This window comes from Leptonychotes weddellii, unplaced genomic scaffold, assembly GCF_054177405.1.
Source record: "Leptonychotes weddellii isolate Sample4059 unplaced genomic scaffold, ASM5417740v2 HiC_scaffold_518, whole genome shotgun sequence".
Taxonomy (NCBI): domain Eukaryota; kingdom Metazoa; phylum Chordata; class Mammalia; order Carnivora; family Phocidae; genus Leptonychotes; species Leptonychotes weddellii.
The window spans coordinates 4,277-21,429 of NW_028019375.1; the positions used below are offsets into that span (position 1 = coordinate 4,277).

At 36.8% G+C, this 17,153-nt stretch overlaps 1 protein-coding gene across 1 annotated transcript; it reads right to left on the reverse strand.

The window, feature by feature from the left end:
• Positions 1-569: 569 nt before the first annotated feature.
• LOC102729666 (alcohol dehydrogenase 6) lies at positions 570-16,634 on the reverse strand (the record flags this gene model as incomplete). Its single annotated transcript, XM_081811034.1, is given in 7 exon segments — positions 570-793; positions 13,493-13,588; positions 13,591-13,624; positions 14,848-15,105; positions 16,230-16,446; positions 16,548-16,608; positions 16,611-16,634. Coding segments are annotated over 7 exon segments (914 nt in total), but the record flags the coding sequence as incomplete, so codon positions are not given.
• Positions 16,635-17,153: the final 519 nt, after the last annotated feature.

Consider the following 17,153-nt stretch of genomic DNA (forward strand, 5'->3'; position numbering starts at 1 on the left):
TACTGAAAAAAAAAAAGTTGAAATGTTTCTAAAACAACATTTGTTTTGGATTTCAATTTTTTTACTTTGTAGACAAGTAAGTTAGATTCCCCTTCCTCAGGTCAGGTAAAAATAGGCAGATTAAATCAGTTGTGAGATTTTTCAAAATGGCATGAAGCGCCAAGGGTAAAGAATATGTAAGCAGACTTACTCCCTTGTGGGGAATGCCAGTGTCCAATTTATGACTGGTGATTTATTTACACTGGTGTCTGGTTTGTGGGCCAAAGATAGACATCAGAATTTGGAATTCTTAAGATAATTTCCCCTTTGATATGAAACAAAAACAACAGTGGCTTCTTTATAAACTATGAACTTGAACTTGGTAAAATTTTATGAGCTAAACCTCATCAGTTAATGTGCCATGTAAAAAGAAGAAACCCGCCAGATTGTAAATTAAACGCTATTGGCAAGGGTAGGTGAACACTTAAGTATTTTCAGGCTTACATCTTTTATAAACTGGGAATAAAATAAGATACAGAGGGGAAAGAAATGTTTTACAAATTCCTGAAACCTTAAATTCCAGCCATTACTTCCTGTTTACTGCCTCCCCCAGCCCCCACACTCCTTTTTCTTGGTCCCAAACACTCAGACATAAAAATTATGTGAGCAACTTGCCATTTTCCGGTTTTCATTAATTCAATTGCTTCATTGATTTTATCCAGATTCAGAGTATGGATAAGTAGTGGATGTAGATTAAACTTCTTTGCCATATAATCAGAAACCAGTTTAGAGGCGCCCTCTCTGCTTTTCCAGCCTGGAAATACACAGATAAACAACAGATTTTATATATGAGACTCACTGTACAAGAAAGTCCATATAAGGTAACTGCTGGAGGTGCTGGCTTTGAGGAAATCAAAGGATTTCCCATTAATTGTCTCAGTTATCCTGAGAGTGACTGTCCCAACCATATATATACCTTGTATAGAAGGCTTTTCTCTTGAAGGAGACCTCTGATACTACAGAGGAGAATTTACTCAAAGCAAGTAGAACATGGATCTCATCTTAGATATTCTTGGTGTCAGGTTGTACTGTTTGGGGAGCTGTAAATCCATATTTAATGTATAACAAAGACCAAAGTCTAGGGAACTATGAAAGGAAGCAATTCAAAAGTTGTGTGTGTGTGTGTTTTGATCTGCAGCTTCCTGAAAAAGCCAGATATCTTAAGAGAAAAACTTTCATCATGGCAGTGATTCTAGTCACAGCTTTTAGAAAAAGAATTTGTACAAAGCAAGGTAAAAATGAGGTGTACTTTATGGAAGTAAGAATTGCACAGGGAAAGGGGGTCAGCCAAAGTAACGTAAGCTTGGTGTTCTCTTTTCTCTATTCTCATGATTTTCAAGAAATACTATCCTTATATTTAGCATTTATACTATCCTTATATTTAGCATTGTGCTGAGTAACATGCCTGGTGGGTCATGACCCAGAATTTGATGGCCTGCTCGTTCCTGGAAAGGGTGAGTGTAGTGTAATTGTGCAGGGAAACAGGGGTGTTATAAGCAGCTTATCCTGTGACAGGATCTTGGCACTTTTCTTGGTTCCATCCTGGGCTGGGTTCTCTAACCTTCCTGCGTACTCTCAAAACTACCTAAAACTTTTTTTTCTGTTAAGTTGGCTTCCGTTATATGTAATCAGTTCTAACTACTGCTCTATGTCATGGCATGAATGGCTAGTGTATTTTTCTATTTGTTTTTTATCTTTTTAAAAAGTTAAGATATAATTAACATATAACATATTAGTTTTGGGTATATAGCATAATGATTTGATGCCTGTATGTACTGTGAAATGATCACTACTAAGCTAGTAAACATCCATCACCATACACAGTTACAAATTCTTTTTTTCTTGTGAAGACAACTTTGAAGATCTATTCTTAGTTATTATCTTTTGCTTGGTGATCTATAAAGCATTTTCATATATATATGAGAAATACTTCCAGTTGTTTTTTAAGAAAGGGTCCAGGACTGTACACTAGGTGAGGCAGTGTTTCTCAAAAATGGCATGGCATTTTGGGTGGGGAAAGTTCTTCATTGTGTACATTGTAGGAAGTCTTGGCCAACACTGTCACTCGCACTTTCTAAATTTTTTGAGGTAAAATTGACATACGATATTGGTTGCAGTTATACAACAGTGATTTGACATTTGTATACGTTGTGAAATGGTTATCACAAGTCTAGTTACTATGTGCCACCTTACAAAGTTAATACACTATTATTGACTGTATTCCCCGTGCTATGCATTATATCACCGTGACTTATTCATTTTATAACTGGGAGTTTGTACTTGCTAATCCCCTTTACCCATTTTGCACCCCCAACCTCCCTTCCCTCCAACAACCACAGATCTGTTCTCTGTATCTGTGAGTCTGGGTTTTGTTTTGTTTGTTTCATTTGTCATATGGTATTTGTTTTTTTCTCTCTGACTTATTTCACTTAGCAAAATAGCCACAAGGTCCATAAATGATAATGAAAATATCAAAATTTCATTCTTTTTTTTTTTTTTGGCTGAACAGCGTTTTATTGTATGTATATACCACATCTTTATGCATTCATCCACCGACAGAACCTTACGTTGTTTCCACATCTCAGCTATTGTAAATAATGCTGCAATGAATCTAAGTGTGTCTATATCTTTTTGTATTAGTGTTTTTTATTTTATTTTATTTATTTATTTATTTTTAAAGATTTTATTTATTTGCGAGAGAGAGAATGAGAGACAGAGAGCATGAGAGGGAGGAGGGTCAGAGGGAGAAGCAGACTCCCTGCCGAGCAGGGAGCCCGATGCGGGACTCGATCCCGGGACTCCAGGATCATGACCTGAGCCGAAGGCAGTCGCTTAACCAACTGAGCCACCCAGGCACCCTTGTATTAGTGTTTTAATTGCTGGAATTGCTGCATCATATGGTAGGTCTATTTTAATTTTTGAGGAACCTCCATACTGTTCTCCACAGTGGCTGTACCAATTTACATTTCCACCAGCAGTGCCACAGGGTTCCCTTTGTTCCACATCCTTGTGAACACTTGTTACTTTTGTCTTTTTGACACTAGCCATTCTGACTGGTATGAGCTAGTATCTCATTGTGGTTTTGATTTGCATTTCTCTGATGATGAGTGATGTTGAGCATCTTTTCATGTGCCTGTTGGCCAGCTGTTTGTCTCCTTTGGAAAAAATGTGTATTTAGATCCTCTGCCCATTTTTTTGAATGGTATTGTTTGATTTTTTTGTTGTTGAGGTGTATAAGTTCTTTATATATTTTGATATTAACCCTTTATCAGATATATGATTTGCAAATATTTTCTCCTATTCAGTAGGTTGCCTTTTCATTTTGTTGATGGTTTCCTTTGCTGTGAGATACTTTTTAGTTTGATGTAGTCCCATGTGTTTATTTTTGCTTTTGTTTCTTTTGTCTTTGGAGTCAGATCCAAAAAATAAAATAAAATAAAATAAAACAAAACAAAACACTACGATGTCAAGTGTCAAGGAGTTTACCGCCTATGTTTTCTTCTAGGAGTTTTGTGGTTTCGGGTCTTATATTCAAGTCTTTAATCCATTTTGAATTTTTTTTATATATGATAGAAGATAACGGTCCAGTTTGATTTTTTACATGTAGCTGTCCAGTGTTTTCAACACCATTTATTGAAGACACTGTTCTTTCTCTATTGCATATTCTTGTCTCCTTTGTCCTAAATTAATTGACCATATGAGCATGGGTTTATTTTTTGGACACTCTGTTTTGTTCCATTGATCTATGTGTCTGTTTTTATGCCTATACCATACTTTTTCGATTACTATAGCTTTTTAATATAGCTTGAAATTAAGGAGTGTGATATTTCTGACTTTGTTCTTTCTTAAGATTGTTTTAGCTGGGGTGCCTGCGTGGCTCAGTTGTTAAGCGTCTGCTTTCGGCTCAGGCCATGATCCCGGGGTCGTGGGATCAAGCCCCGCATCGGGCTCCCTGCTCAGCGGGAAGCCTGCTTCTCCCTCTCCCACTCCCCCTGCTCGTGTTCTCTCTCTCGCTGTGTCTCTCTCTGTCAAATAAATAAAATCTAAAAAAAAAAAAGATTGTTTTAGCTATTTGGGATCTTTTATGGTTTCATGCAAATTTTAGGATTATTTGTTCTGGTTCTGTGAAAAATACCCATTAGAATTTTGATAGTGATTGCATTGAATCTATAGATTGCTTTGGGTACTATGGACATTTTAATAATATTACTTTTTTTTTTTTTCATCCATCAACATGGATTATCTTACCATTAATTTGTGTCTTCTTCAATTTATTTCATCAGTGTTTTATAGTTTTCAGTGTACAAATCTTTTACCTCTTTGGTTAAATTTACTGCTAGGTATTTTATTCTTTTTGATGTAATTGTAAATGTGATTGTTTCTTGATTTCTCTTTTTGATAGTTCATTATTAGTGTATAGAAACAACAGATTTTTGTATGTTAATTTTGTATCCTCTAACTTTACTGAATTAATTATTAGTTCTAACAGTTTTTTGGTGGAATCCTTAGAATTTCCTGTATTTAGCATCATGTCATCTGCAGATAGTGATGGTTTAGCTTCTTCCTTTCCAATTTGGATTGCCAAATTGTGGCTAAGTCTTCCAATACTATATTAAATAAAAGTGGGGACAGTGGGCATCCTGGTCTTGTTCCTGATTTTAGAAGAATAACTTATAACTTTCCATTTTTGAATATGATAGTAGCTCTGGCTTTGTCATATTAGTCTTTATTATGTTGAGATACATTCCCTTTATATTTACTTTGTTGAGAGTTTTTCATCATGCATGGATATTGAATTTTGTAGAATGCTTTCTCTGCATCTATTGAAATGATTATGTAATTTTTATCTTTTGTTTTGTTAATAGGGTGTATCATATCAGTTGATTTGCAGATATTGAACTATCCTTGCATTCCTGGAATAAATCCCACTTGATCATGTTGTGTGGTCCTTTTATTGTATTATTGTTTCAGTTTGCTAATATTTTGTGGAGGATTTTCACAGCTGTGGTCATTGGAGATATGGACTTGTAATTTTTTTGTGGTGTCCTGGCCTGGTTTTGGTATGAGAGTAATGCTGGCCTTGTAAAATGAGTTTGGAAGCTTTCTATTATTTTCATTTTTTTTGAAAGAGTTTGAGAAGCTTAAGTATTAATTCTTCTTTAAATGTTAGAATTCACCAGTGAAGTTATCTGGTCCTGGACTTTTGTTTGTTGGGAGGTTAATTACTGATTCAGTCTCCTTTCTAGTAGTCATTCTATTCAGATTTTCTATTTTTTTATGATTCAGTTTTGGAAGATTGTAAATTTCTAGGAATTTATCCATTTCTTCTAGCTTGTCCAATTTGTGTATAATTGTTCATAGTAGTCTTTTGTGATTCTTTGTATTTCAGTGGTATCACTTACTTCTCCTTTTTCATTTCTGATTTTAGTTATTTGGGCCCTACCTCTTTTTTCTTGGTGAGTTTAGTAAAGGTTTATCAGTTTTGTTTATCTTTTCAAAGAACCAGCTCTTAGTTTCATTGATTTTTTTTTCTTTTTTAAAAAAAATTTATTTATTTATTTTAGAGAGAGAGCAGGAGCAGGGGCAGGGGCAGAAGGAGAAGGAGAGGGAGAATCTCAGGCAGACTCCCCACTGAGCATGGAACCTGATGCTGCACTCGATCCCACGACCCTGAGATCATGACCTGAGCAGAAATCAAGAGTTGGATGCCCAACCGATTTTTCCTATATTTTTCGTCTCTATTTCATTTATTTCCTTTCTTATGTTTATTATTTAACTCCTTTTACTAATTTTGGGCTCTGTTCTTCTTTTTAGTTCCCTTCGATATAAAGTTAATTGGTTGAGTTTTTTTGTTTCTTGAAGTTGGTCTGTATTGCTATGAACTTTCCTCTTAGAATTTTTGCTACATATTTTTTAGATTTTAGTATATTGTATTTCTGTTTTCATTTATCTCTAGGTATTTTTGATTTCTCCTTTGATTTCTAATATGACCCAATAATTGTTCAGTAACATACTGTTTCATCTTTACATTTTTGTAGTTTTTCCAGTTTTCTTCTTGTAATTGATTTCCAGTTTCATACCATTGTGGTTGGAAAAATGCTTGATATGATTTCAGTCTTCTTGAGTTGTCTTGTGGCCTAATGTACCATCTGTCCTGGAGCATGTTCCACTTGTACTTGAGAAGAATGTGTATTTTATTGATTTGGATGGAATGTTCTCTATCAAGTCCATCAGGCTTAATGTGTTACTTAAGGCCAATGTTTCTTTATTGATTTTCTGTCTGGATAATCAATTGATGTAAGTGGGGTATTAACATCCCCTACTTATTATTGTATTGTTGTCAGTTCTCCCTTTAAGTATGTCAATATTTGCTTTACATATTTTCTTGCTCCTATGTTAGGTGCATATATATTTATAAATGTTAATATCTCCTTCGTCGATTTACCACTTTATCATTATGTAGTGTCCTTCTTTGTCTTTTGTTACAGTCTTTGTTTTAAACTCTGTTTTATCTGCTATAAATATAGCTACACCAGCTTTCTTCTTATGCATGGAATATCTTTTCTATCCCTTTACTTTCTTTTGTATGTTCTTACCTTTGAAGTGAGTCTCTTCTAGGTGGTACATATAGATTTATCTTTTTCTTTTTCTTTTATATCCCTTCAGTCACTCCATGTCTTTTGATTGGAGAATTTAATCCATTTATATTTATTTTATTTTATTTATTTATTTTTTTAAAGATTTTATTTATTTATTTGACAGAGAGAGAGAGACAGTGAGACAGGGAACACAAGCAGGAGGAGTGGGAGAGGGAGAAGCAGGCTTCCTGCTGAGCAGGGAGCCCGATGTGGGGCTCGATCCCAGGACCCTGGGATCATGACCTGAGCTGAAGGCAGACGCTCAATGACTGAGCTACCCAGGTGCCCCTAATCCATTTATATTTAAAGTAGGGATGTACTTCATGCCATTTTAAAAATTGTTTTCTGACTGTTTTTGTATTTGCCCTCTGTTCTTCTCTTTCTCTCTTCCTGTGGTTGATGACTTTTTACAGTGTTATGTTTAGATTCCTTTCTTATTTTCTTTTGTGTATTATAAGTTTTTGCTTTTTGTTTACTGTGAGGTTCACATATATCATCCTATGTATATAATAGTCTATTTTAAGTTGATATCAACTTAAATTTGAGCACATTCCAAACTACATTTTTACTATCCCCCTCACATTTTATGTTTTTGATGTCACTTTTTACATCTTTTTATTTTATTCATCCCTTAACTAATTATTGTAGTTTTAGTTAATTTTACTCCTTTTCTCTTTTAACTTCCTTAGTAACTTTGTAAGTGATTAATCTACTACCTGTACTATGTATTTATTTTTTCCAGTGAGGTTTTTACTTATGTATGTTTTCTTGTTATCAATTAGTGCCATTTCATTTCAGCTTAAAGAAGTCCCTTTAATATTTCTTGCATGGCTGGTTTATTTTATTTATTTATTTTTATTAATTAGTGCCATTTCATTTCAACTTAAAGGTGTCCCTTTAATATTACTTGCATGGCTGGTTTATTTTATTTATTTATTTTTATTTAAATTCAATTAGCCAACTTAAAGTACATCATTAGTTTCAGGTATAGTGTTCAATAATTTATCAGTTGTGTATAACACCTGGTGCTCATCACATTAACTGCCCTCCTTAATGCCCATCACCCAATTACCCATCCCCCCCACCTCCCCTCCAGCAACCCTCCCAGTTTGTTTCCTACAGTTAAGAGTCTCTCATGGTTTTTTTCCTTCTCCGATGACTTCCCATTCAATTTTCCCTCCCTGTTTCTTACATTCCATATATGAGTGAAACCATATGATAATTGTCTTTCTCTGATTGACTTATTTCCCTCATCATAATACCCTCCAGTTCTATCCACGTCGATGTAAATGGTAAGTATTCATCCTTTCTGATGGCTGAGTAATATTCCATTATATTCTTTATCCATTCTTCTTTATCCATTCATCTGTCAGTAGACATCTAGGCTCTTTCCATAGTTTGGCTATTGTGGACATTGCTGCTATGAACACTGGGGTGCATGTGCCCCTTTGGATTACTACATTAGTATCGCTGGGGTAAATACCTAGTAGTGCAATTGCTGGGTCATAGGGTAGCTCTATTTTTAACTTCTTGAGGAATCTCCATACTGTTTTCTTGAGTGGCTGTACCAGCTTGCATTCCCACCAACAGTATAGGAGCGTTCCCCTTTCTCTGCTTCCTTGCCAACATCTGTTGTTTCCTGTCTTGTTAATTTTAGCCATTCTGACTGGTATGAGGTGGTTTCTCATTGTGGTTTTGTATTTCCCTGATGCCTAGTGATGTTGAGCACTTTTTCAGGTGTCTGTTGGCCATTTGTATGTCTTCTTTGGAGAACTGTCTGTTCATGTCTTCTGCCCTTTTCTTGACTGGATTATTTGTTTTTTGGCTGTTGAGTTTGAGAAGTTCTTTATAAATCTTGGATACTAGCCCTTTATCTGATATGTCATTTGCAAATATCTTCTCCCATTCTGTAGGTTACCTTTTAGTTTTGTTGACTGTTTCCTTGGCTGTTCAGAAGCTTTTTATCTTGATGAAGTCCCAGTAGTTAATTTTTGCTTTTGTTTCCCTTGCCTTTGGAGATGTGTCTAGGAAGAAATTGCTGTGGCTGAGGTCAAAGAGGTTGCTGCCTGTGTTTTCCTCTAGGATTTTGATGAATTCCTGTCTCACGTTTAGGTCTTTCATCCATTTTGAGTTTATCTTTGTGTACTGTATAAGAAAATGGTCTTCTACGTGTGGCTCCAATTTTCTCAGCACCATTTATTGAAGAGACTATCCTTTTTTCATTGGATATTCTTTCCTGCTTTGTTGAAGATTAGTTGACCATAGAGTTGAAGGTCCATTTCTGGGGTCTCTATTCTGTTCCATTGATCTATGTGTCTGTTTTTGTGCCAGTACCATACTGTCTTGTTGATGACAGCTTTTTGTAATAGGGCCTGAAGTCCGAAATGTGATGCCACCAGCTTTGGTTTTCTTTTTCAACATTCCTCTGGTATTTGGGGTCTTTTCTGGTTCCATACAAATTTTAGGATGGTTTGTTCCAGCTCTGAAAAATGTTGGTGGTATTTTGATAGGATTGCATTGAATGTATAGATTGCTGTAGGTAGCATAGACATTTTAACAATGTTTATTCTTCCAATCCATGAGCATGGAATGTTTTTCCATTTCTTTGTGTCTTCCTCAATTTCTTTCATAAGTGTTCTGTAGTTTTTGGAGTACAGATCCTTTACCTCTTTGGTTAGGTTTATTTCTAGGTATCTTATGATTTTTGGTGTGTTGTAAATGGGATCGATTCCTTAATTTCTCTTTCTTCTGTCTTATTGTTAATGTATAGAAATGCAACAGCATGGCTGGTTTAATAGTGATGAACTCCTTTAGCTTTTGCTTGTCTGGAAAACTCTTTCTCCATTCTTCACATCTAAATGATATCCTTGCCATGTAGAGTATTCTTGGCTGGAAGCTTTTTCCTTTCAGTACTTTGAATAAGTCATGCTACACCCTTCTGGTTTGCAAGTTTTTGCTGAGAAATCTGCTAATAGACTTATGGGGTTTTTCTCGTATATAACAATTTGTTTTTCTCTTGCTGCTTTTAAGTTTCTCTCTTTAACTTTTGACATTTTAATTATAATGTGTCTTAGTGTGGATTTCTCTGAGTTAATCTTATTTAGAATTCTCTGGGCTTCTTGGATCTGGATATCTGTCTCTTTCCCTAGGTTGGAGAAATTTTCAACCATTATTTCTTCAAATAAATTTTCTGCCCTTTCTCTCTCCATATTCTGGGCCCTTATAATGTAAATGTTATCCTAGAGGTCCCTCAAGTTACCTATATTTTGCAAAATTTCCCTTTTCTTTTTGCTGCTCTGCCTGGATGACTTACATTGCTTTATCTTTCAGCTCACTGATCCATTCTTCTAACTCATCCTGTCTGCTGTTGAACCCCTCTAGTTTGTTTTTCAATTCAGTTATTGTATTCTTAAGCTCTGTTTGGTACTTATGTGACTTCTGTTTGGTATTAGGTTTCTTATCTTTTTGTTGAAGTTCTCATTGCATTTACCCATTCTTCTTTTCAGTTTGGTGAGCATCTTCTTGACCATTTCTTTGATTCTTCATTAGGTAGATGATCTATCCTTATTAGGGTCTTTTTCTGAGGTTTGGTCTTGCTCTTTTGTTTGGAACATATTTCTGTGTTCTCCTTTTTCTTGACTCTCTATGTTCCTGTATATTAGGTGAAACAGCTGCCTCTCTCGTTGAAGGAATGGCCTTGTTTAGGTGATGATCCTTCTTGTTCAACCTTTCCCTAGCTCTTTTTTATTTCTCAAACCATTGTGGTTGTCTAAACTACTTGACTTAGCCTTTTTTTTTTTTTGATAGTCCCAAGTTATTTATAGAAGAATTTCAAACGGAATTAAATGCAAAATATACACAGTTCATTTATTCTTGATGTGCCCCTGTTGTTGAGGTTGTACCAAGCCTGTCAGTGACCCAACAGGAGGAATTTCATTAGCACTAATTTCAGGCTGATTGGAAGCCAGACTCTCAGGCAACACCTTTTAAAGTATGCAAATATCTATAGATGAGTGGAGCTGCAATTATAATCTCTGTGGCCTCCAGCCCAAGAGGTCCAGAGGTGTACTGTAGGTGACATTTGCAAGAATCAGGGCTTTAGATGAGTGTATAAGCTCCTTTCTGGGAAATCTTTTTGAGCTGTATCAATGCCAGGGAGGTACAGAAGGATGATATCTTCTTGCTTAAATTTCCTGAGAGTGCCTCCTTAGCCTCTAGATGTAAGAGAAACCTGAAGCCTATCCCTCAGGCTAGAGTACCAGGTTAAATAAATAGGCTTTTTTCACAGGAGGACTGTGGTTGTGTTTCAGTCTATTGTCTACCTAGGGGTGGTAGTTTGCCAAGAACTGTATTTCTGATTGTTACATTTTTGTAGAGCTCTGGAATGCTATCCTTCTTGTCCACAAAGACTAGGTGATCAAGGAGAATCCCTTGTTTTTGATTGTTTGTTCCTATTGGTTTTAGCCAGGTGGAGTGAAAGGGTAGGGCATGCTCACTGGTTTCAGAAAGGCAGTGGGAAAATGTCTTGACTCCATGTATCTGTGGGCCTCAGCAGTGACAGCAGGAGAGTGCCTTGTCTCTCTGCATGCAGCCTTTAGGCTGGAAGCAGGAAAATGCTGGACTGCTTGTGCTTGCCAGCCTCAGTCAGGGGTAGGGGAGTGTCGCAACCGCCTATGCTCACAGACTTTAGCTGGGTACCAGAAGAACTCCATTCATGATTTCCTGCTCCAGCGAAGGAACAGGGAAGCACTACAATCACTTGTGCCCTCTGGCCTCAGTAAGTGCCATGGGAGTGTGCCATATCCAAGCTTGCTCACCTGTGCTAGCAGTTTTGTGGAGAGTACAACAATGGCATCGGCCAGTGCCTCCATCACTGGAAAGCTTCTCAACTGGCCCCTGCCCTTCCTGCTGATGACCCCAGATTAGCAAATGAATCTCCCTCATATATAGTTTAGGCACTTTTCAAACTGTTGATTTTTCACTGGGTCTTGGGGTGAGCAAGATCATACATGAGCCTTCTAAGGAGGGAATCTCAGTTCCCTATAGCACTTAGTGCCCCCCACCTAATGTCAGCCCTGGTTGGTTTTCCAAGCCAGACATTCTGGGGCCTTATCGCATCCTTGTGCAAATCCCAGGGGCCAGGGTGCCTACTGTAGGGCACCAACCCTTTGTTCTTCAGGGACAAGCCCCTGTCTGCTGAGATCCATCCTATTGTGTATCACTGCACCAGGGGTGGGGTTTTGCAAGACCATGTCTCTGCCTCTTCTCCCCATTGCAATATGATCCTTTTATCCTTTGTTGTATAGAGCATTTCATCTAGTTTTCAGTTTTTAGATCTTTTTCAGAGGGAAGTGATGCATGTGTGGCTGTAGATTTGGTGTGTCTGTGGGAGGAGATGAGTTTAGGATCTCCCTATACTGCCATCTTGTATCCTGCCTTTCTTAAATATTGTCATTATTTGAAAACTATTGACCCAGAGGATTATACTGTCTGTGGAAAGTAGGATTCATATAATAATTGTTATATGAATGCTTAAGTGGCCAGTGAAATAGTTTATGAGAATTATTTAAAATATTTGTGATCTTATTTTGCAAGAGTTAGCTGAGTATGTGTGTTTGGAATCAATAATTATCATGTATAATAGAGGGAAAAAGCGGTGGTTGTATCCAATTATCCCAAATGGAAGAACTGAAATTTATAAACTGGATTATTTATGTATTTGTTTTTGCTGGCCCTGCCATTTATCTACTCTTCATAAATGAATTGGGTAAGACTCCTAGTGTCTGTAACAATACACTGCTCTGCTATAGCTAATTTGGAGACCACAGATAGCTCACTAGTCAAATAATTCATATAGTTCCTAATCCTTATCTCTTTTGCCCCAAAATTCAGGTTGTCCAAAATCTCTGGGTAAATACATTTCTTCTTAAATAGTAGATTACTTGCTTATGAGCCCAGAATCCTAAGCAGATTTATTTAGTTTTCTAGTTTCTTTCTTTTTTTTTTTTTTTAAGATTTTATTTATTTATTTGACAGAGAGAGACAGCGAGAGAGGGAACACAAGCAGGGGGAGTGGGAGAGGGAGAAGCAGGCTTCCTGCCGAGCAGGGAGCCCGATGCGGGGCTCGATCCCAGGACCCTGGGATCATGACCTGAGCCGAAGGCAGACGCTTAACGACTGAGCGACCCAGGCGCCCCAGGTTTTCTAGTTTCTTAACTTTCTCAATAAACCACTCTTCTAAAGCCTATTAAAATGCAAGTTCTAAGACAGGTTTAAAAAATGGAAAATCAAAGGATTCTATGAAAAAATTATTTTCTGGAAATAATTATCATTTGCTTTTTATCAGTAGTATTTCTTTTCACTCATGAATCCATTATGTTTCATATCTTTGAGTTGATATAACGAAAACTCAGTTGTCTCAGATAAGACTTAACATTAGTTGAACAGTGATTCAGTATATTCTTCAAAGAATCCCCTTGGCAGATATATAACTCAATTGAAGTATAGTTATTGATAACAGTATTGCCTTTTCTTTTCAACTTATAATTTGCATTAAACTTTGGACACCTGTTGCTTTATGAATCAATAAAAAACTTACCAAGAAGTAACTGTAAATTTAAATAAAATAAAATTTAAAAATAAGTAACTGTATACATCTAATATCCATCTCCTTATCTTGGATATTTATGTGTTGAAACAAAAACTGTAATCTAAAGTTCTTGTTTGATGTTCCTTCTTAAGCATTTATGACACATTTCTCTATTTACCACCTCTAAAACCTCATGCATTTCCACTTTTCCCTGCTTCATCCATACCTCCAAAAACAGTTCCCTTCAAAGAACGTCCTGAGAGGAACAACAAGCCACTGATGTTGAGTTGGACACCTGCCAAGAGCCCAACAATCACACAGACCCATGGCTCTCATTGCAGGAGGCCAGGGCAGCTTCCTGTTGTAAAGCAATGCAAGACAATGCAAGGGTTAAAAGATGTCCTTAAGAGTTGGACCTAATATTAGCTGCTAAATGGTCTGTGATCTTTTCTGATGCTCCCTGACCTCATTTGAAAATAACATTTATCTTACAAGGATTAGCTGAAACATAAATAAGACATTGCATGCTGCCTAGTATAATACCTGGCACTTTAGGACTCAATAAATGGAAATTAAAAAAATGAAAATACTAAACACACCCATGGTGGTAATAACAACAACAACAATAGTATTAATTTTTATGAGAGCCATTACTGACATGGGTGGTTTGTTAGAATTGACTTTTTCTTTTAGACATCGAGGAGTACAGCTTTGTAGTTGTATAACATCTTGTATTAACAGAGTGATAAACAGACATGTTCCCATTAGTTATTTTCAAAGGCTATTTCTCAGACAAGACTGTCTGTGGGAAAGATTGTGAGAAAGGTTTGGTTATACCATTTTACACACGAGGGAGTTCATGTTGTAGGGAGAATGAAAACATTTTGTAAGCTGAGGAAAGCACTCAGGTTAAAAGAGACAGTTATTGGGTTTTCATACAGCTAACTAGAGATAGAGCCATGCAATCCAATAGTACATTATTTCTACAAATCCCCAAAGAAAGCAAGTCTCAGATTGTGAAATAACCCCCTCTCCATTTATATTCTTATATAAACCATGTTCAGCTGGAAAAACAACTACTGCTTGCTTCATTTTTGAAGTTAATCCATCTAATCAAATTGGTTAATATTTTCTTTGGAAGCTTACTCAGGTCTACTGTGAAAGATTGCTCAAAGTGCAAAGCTCATTCCTTTATAGGCTGTTGATCCAATACTATCCTTATCTTGCTTAAATCTTTTGGCTTGGAATTTATAGTTATCAGGTTGTTGCTTATGAAATAATTCAGTGAGAATTCTTTACAAAGCTTTTCTGTACTGTCTGTTGGAGGTTGTCTTCTTATTTGAAGGAATGGCATGATGGAACAGTGGAAGAAGAAATCTCATTATGGGAGTTCAGTGTTTGGAATGGTGAATAGATTTGTAGGAGTGGACAGAGGATACCAGCGGGGATGTCATGGGGCACAAGGAAGATTAAATAATTTAGAGGAAAAGTGGAGGGAATTTTAGAATTCTCATCCAATTAAAATCTAAGCTTATGACTGACAGAAGCATTGGTTATTTTCCCTCTGGAAAAATCACATACCACAGTTTCTGGATTTCCGATGGCCTCAAAGCAAAATTCCACACCAGTACCTGTCATATCAAATAAAACTTGGATGCGTTTCTTGAAGTCCTGTGGGTTGATGCACTCAGTGGCACCGACTTCTTTTGCCTTCTCAAATTTGTCTTTGTTGATGTGCACCCCAATGATCCTGGCTGCTCCCGTTGCTTTACAGCCTATGATCACAGACAGGCCGACCCCTCCAAGGCCAAACACCGCACAGGTGGAGCCTGGGATCACCTGAGCACATGAAGGCAGAAAACAAAAGCAAAGGGAAACATGTGCCTTTACTCAGTTGGAAAGACCCAAGTCTGTATATACTTTTTATGAGATATAAGCAAAGGACATTTTCAGATAAAACTCATTGTAACTAGAGAGTTTTGGTTTCTGAGGGTATTTCTAGATGTGGAATACTTTTTGCTAGAGGAGCAAAAAACTACCTGTAAATACAGTTTTAATTTCTGGGAATTAACATTAGTAGAAGCAGTTTAATGAAATTTCATCAAATCTTAAGACTTATTACCATAGTATTTATTTGATTCCAGTTATTTTTGAGTTTTTAAAAACCATCCTCATCATCCTGCAGCCCTTACTTTCTCTTTTCCTTTGGAAAACTTTGCATCACTTACAAGGTCAATGCCTTATGAAGGCAAAGGCTAATTTTTTGGGGGGGGGGATCCAAAATGAGAGTAATTCAGATTGAACCCCTTCTGTCCTATTTCTCTATATAGGATTGGGATTAACAGACTTTGGGGGAAAACAAAGTATTGCAATTCAATAGATATTTAAAGAAGGTAGCTGGAGGATGTCTCAAAAACAATAGTTTAACAGTAACCCACTCAATCAGAGTGGGATTACCTGACCAATTTGTCTTATATAGCAACATCTCCTCCATCACCTGGTCTTTTTACTATCCTTTTATTTTTATGAACACTTGATTATCACCTGATACATTATACAACAGAATAGCAGCTCGGTGAGTTTTGTTAGCTGCTGAGTGTCAGCCCCTGGAGCAGTGAATGGCTCCATAAATGTTTGTTGAATAAAAAAAAGAAAATGAACTGGCATGTGGAAGAACACAGTAATTTTGCCAACTGTGTTCTGTTTAACTTCCAGGAATTCCTGATATCTCCAGTTGTGACTGGCATCCAGACTTGATTTGCTACTTACTACTGACCAAAAGGGAATGGGAAAGATATTGAAGGGGAGCATGGGATGACTAGACAGTAAAAAACTCAGGGTTGTTTAGAGGCAGGCTTGTGATTCTTCCTGAGGTTGTATGATCAGACATGCCCAGATGCATGAGGATTTTCATCTCCATCGACCAAAATTTCCATTCATACTGGGTATTAAATGCTCCTCACCTTGGCAGTATTAATTGCAGCACCATACCCAGTGGAAAAACCACAGCTAACTAGGCATACTTTCTCCAGAAGTGCAACTGCAACAATCTTGGCAACCGAGATTTCTTTTTTTGCTGTTTATTCAGAGAAGGTGCTTGTATTTGCAAAGTGATACACTGGTTTTCCCTTGAAGGTAAACCTACTAGTACCATCAGACATCAGGCTGGATTCCGACTGTCACAGACAAAAAACCCCCAAATTTTTATTTCAAATTAGAAAGCTTAGATTCCTTCTAAGGAAATTGAATGTTTCAAAAAGAAAATATTAGTAAAACCTTACTTGATTTGTATACAAAGATTGTCCCCAGGATTAAGGTAAGAGGCACATTCTCCACATGCAGTAGAAAGAGTGTGATAACTTTATCTCCTAAAGAGCAAAAGTGTTTATTAGGTTATTATTTTTCTAAGTAAAGAGATAGCTGGCTTTCAGAACTTCAACAAGACACCCAAGAAAATATGACAACTGAGAATTATTTCCACATTTAATGGTGCTTGATTTTGTGGAAAATATCAACTACTTAGGAAAAGTGAGGATGTCTTCAGCACCTGTGTCTAGCCCTGGGCTCAGCAACTGAATCTCAAGGAGCTTGCCTTCCTGTAAATTCCTCTTGAAGCCAAATGATTTTGTTATATAGCCATTGAGCCAAGTCGCATTTTATATTTTCTACACCACTTCTGCTGTGAGGGATTAGATTTAAAATAGTATGGATACCACATGCTCATAGAATAAGCTTCTTTATCAGGCAGCAAAGAGTGTCTGTTTGCTCTCCCCTGTGTTTTATATCAATCCTTTCTTCTTGGCGATGAGACCAAAGGCAGGCAGGTTTCTCTAGTAATGTGCAAAGTATAAGAAAAAGATTAGAATAACTTGCTTGTGATGGACTTA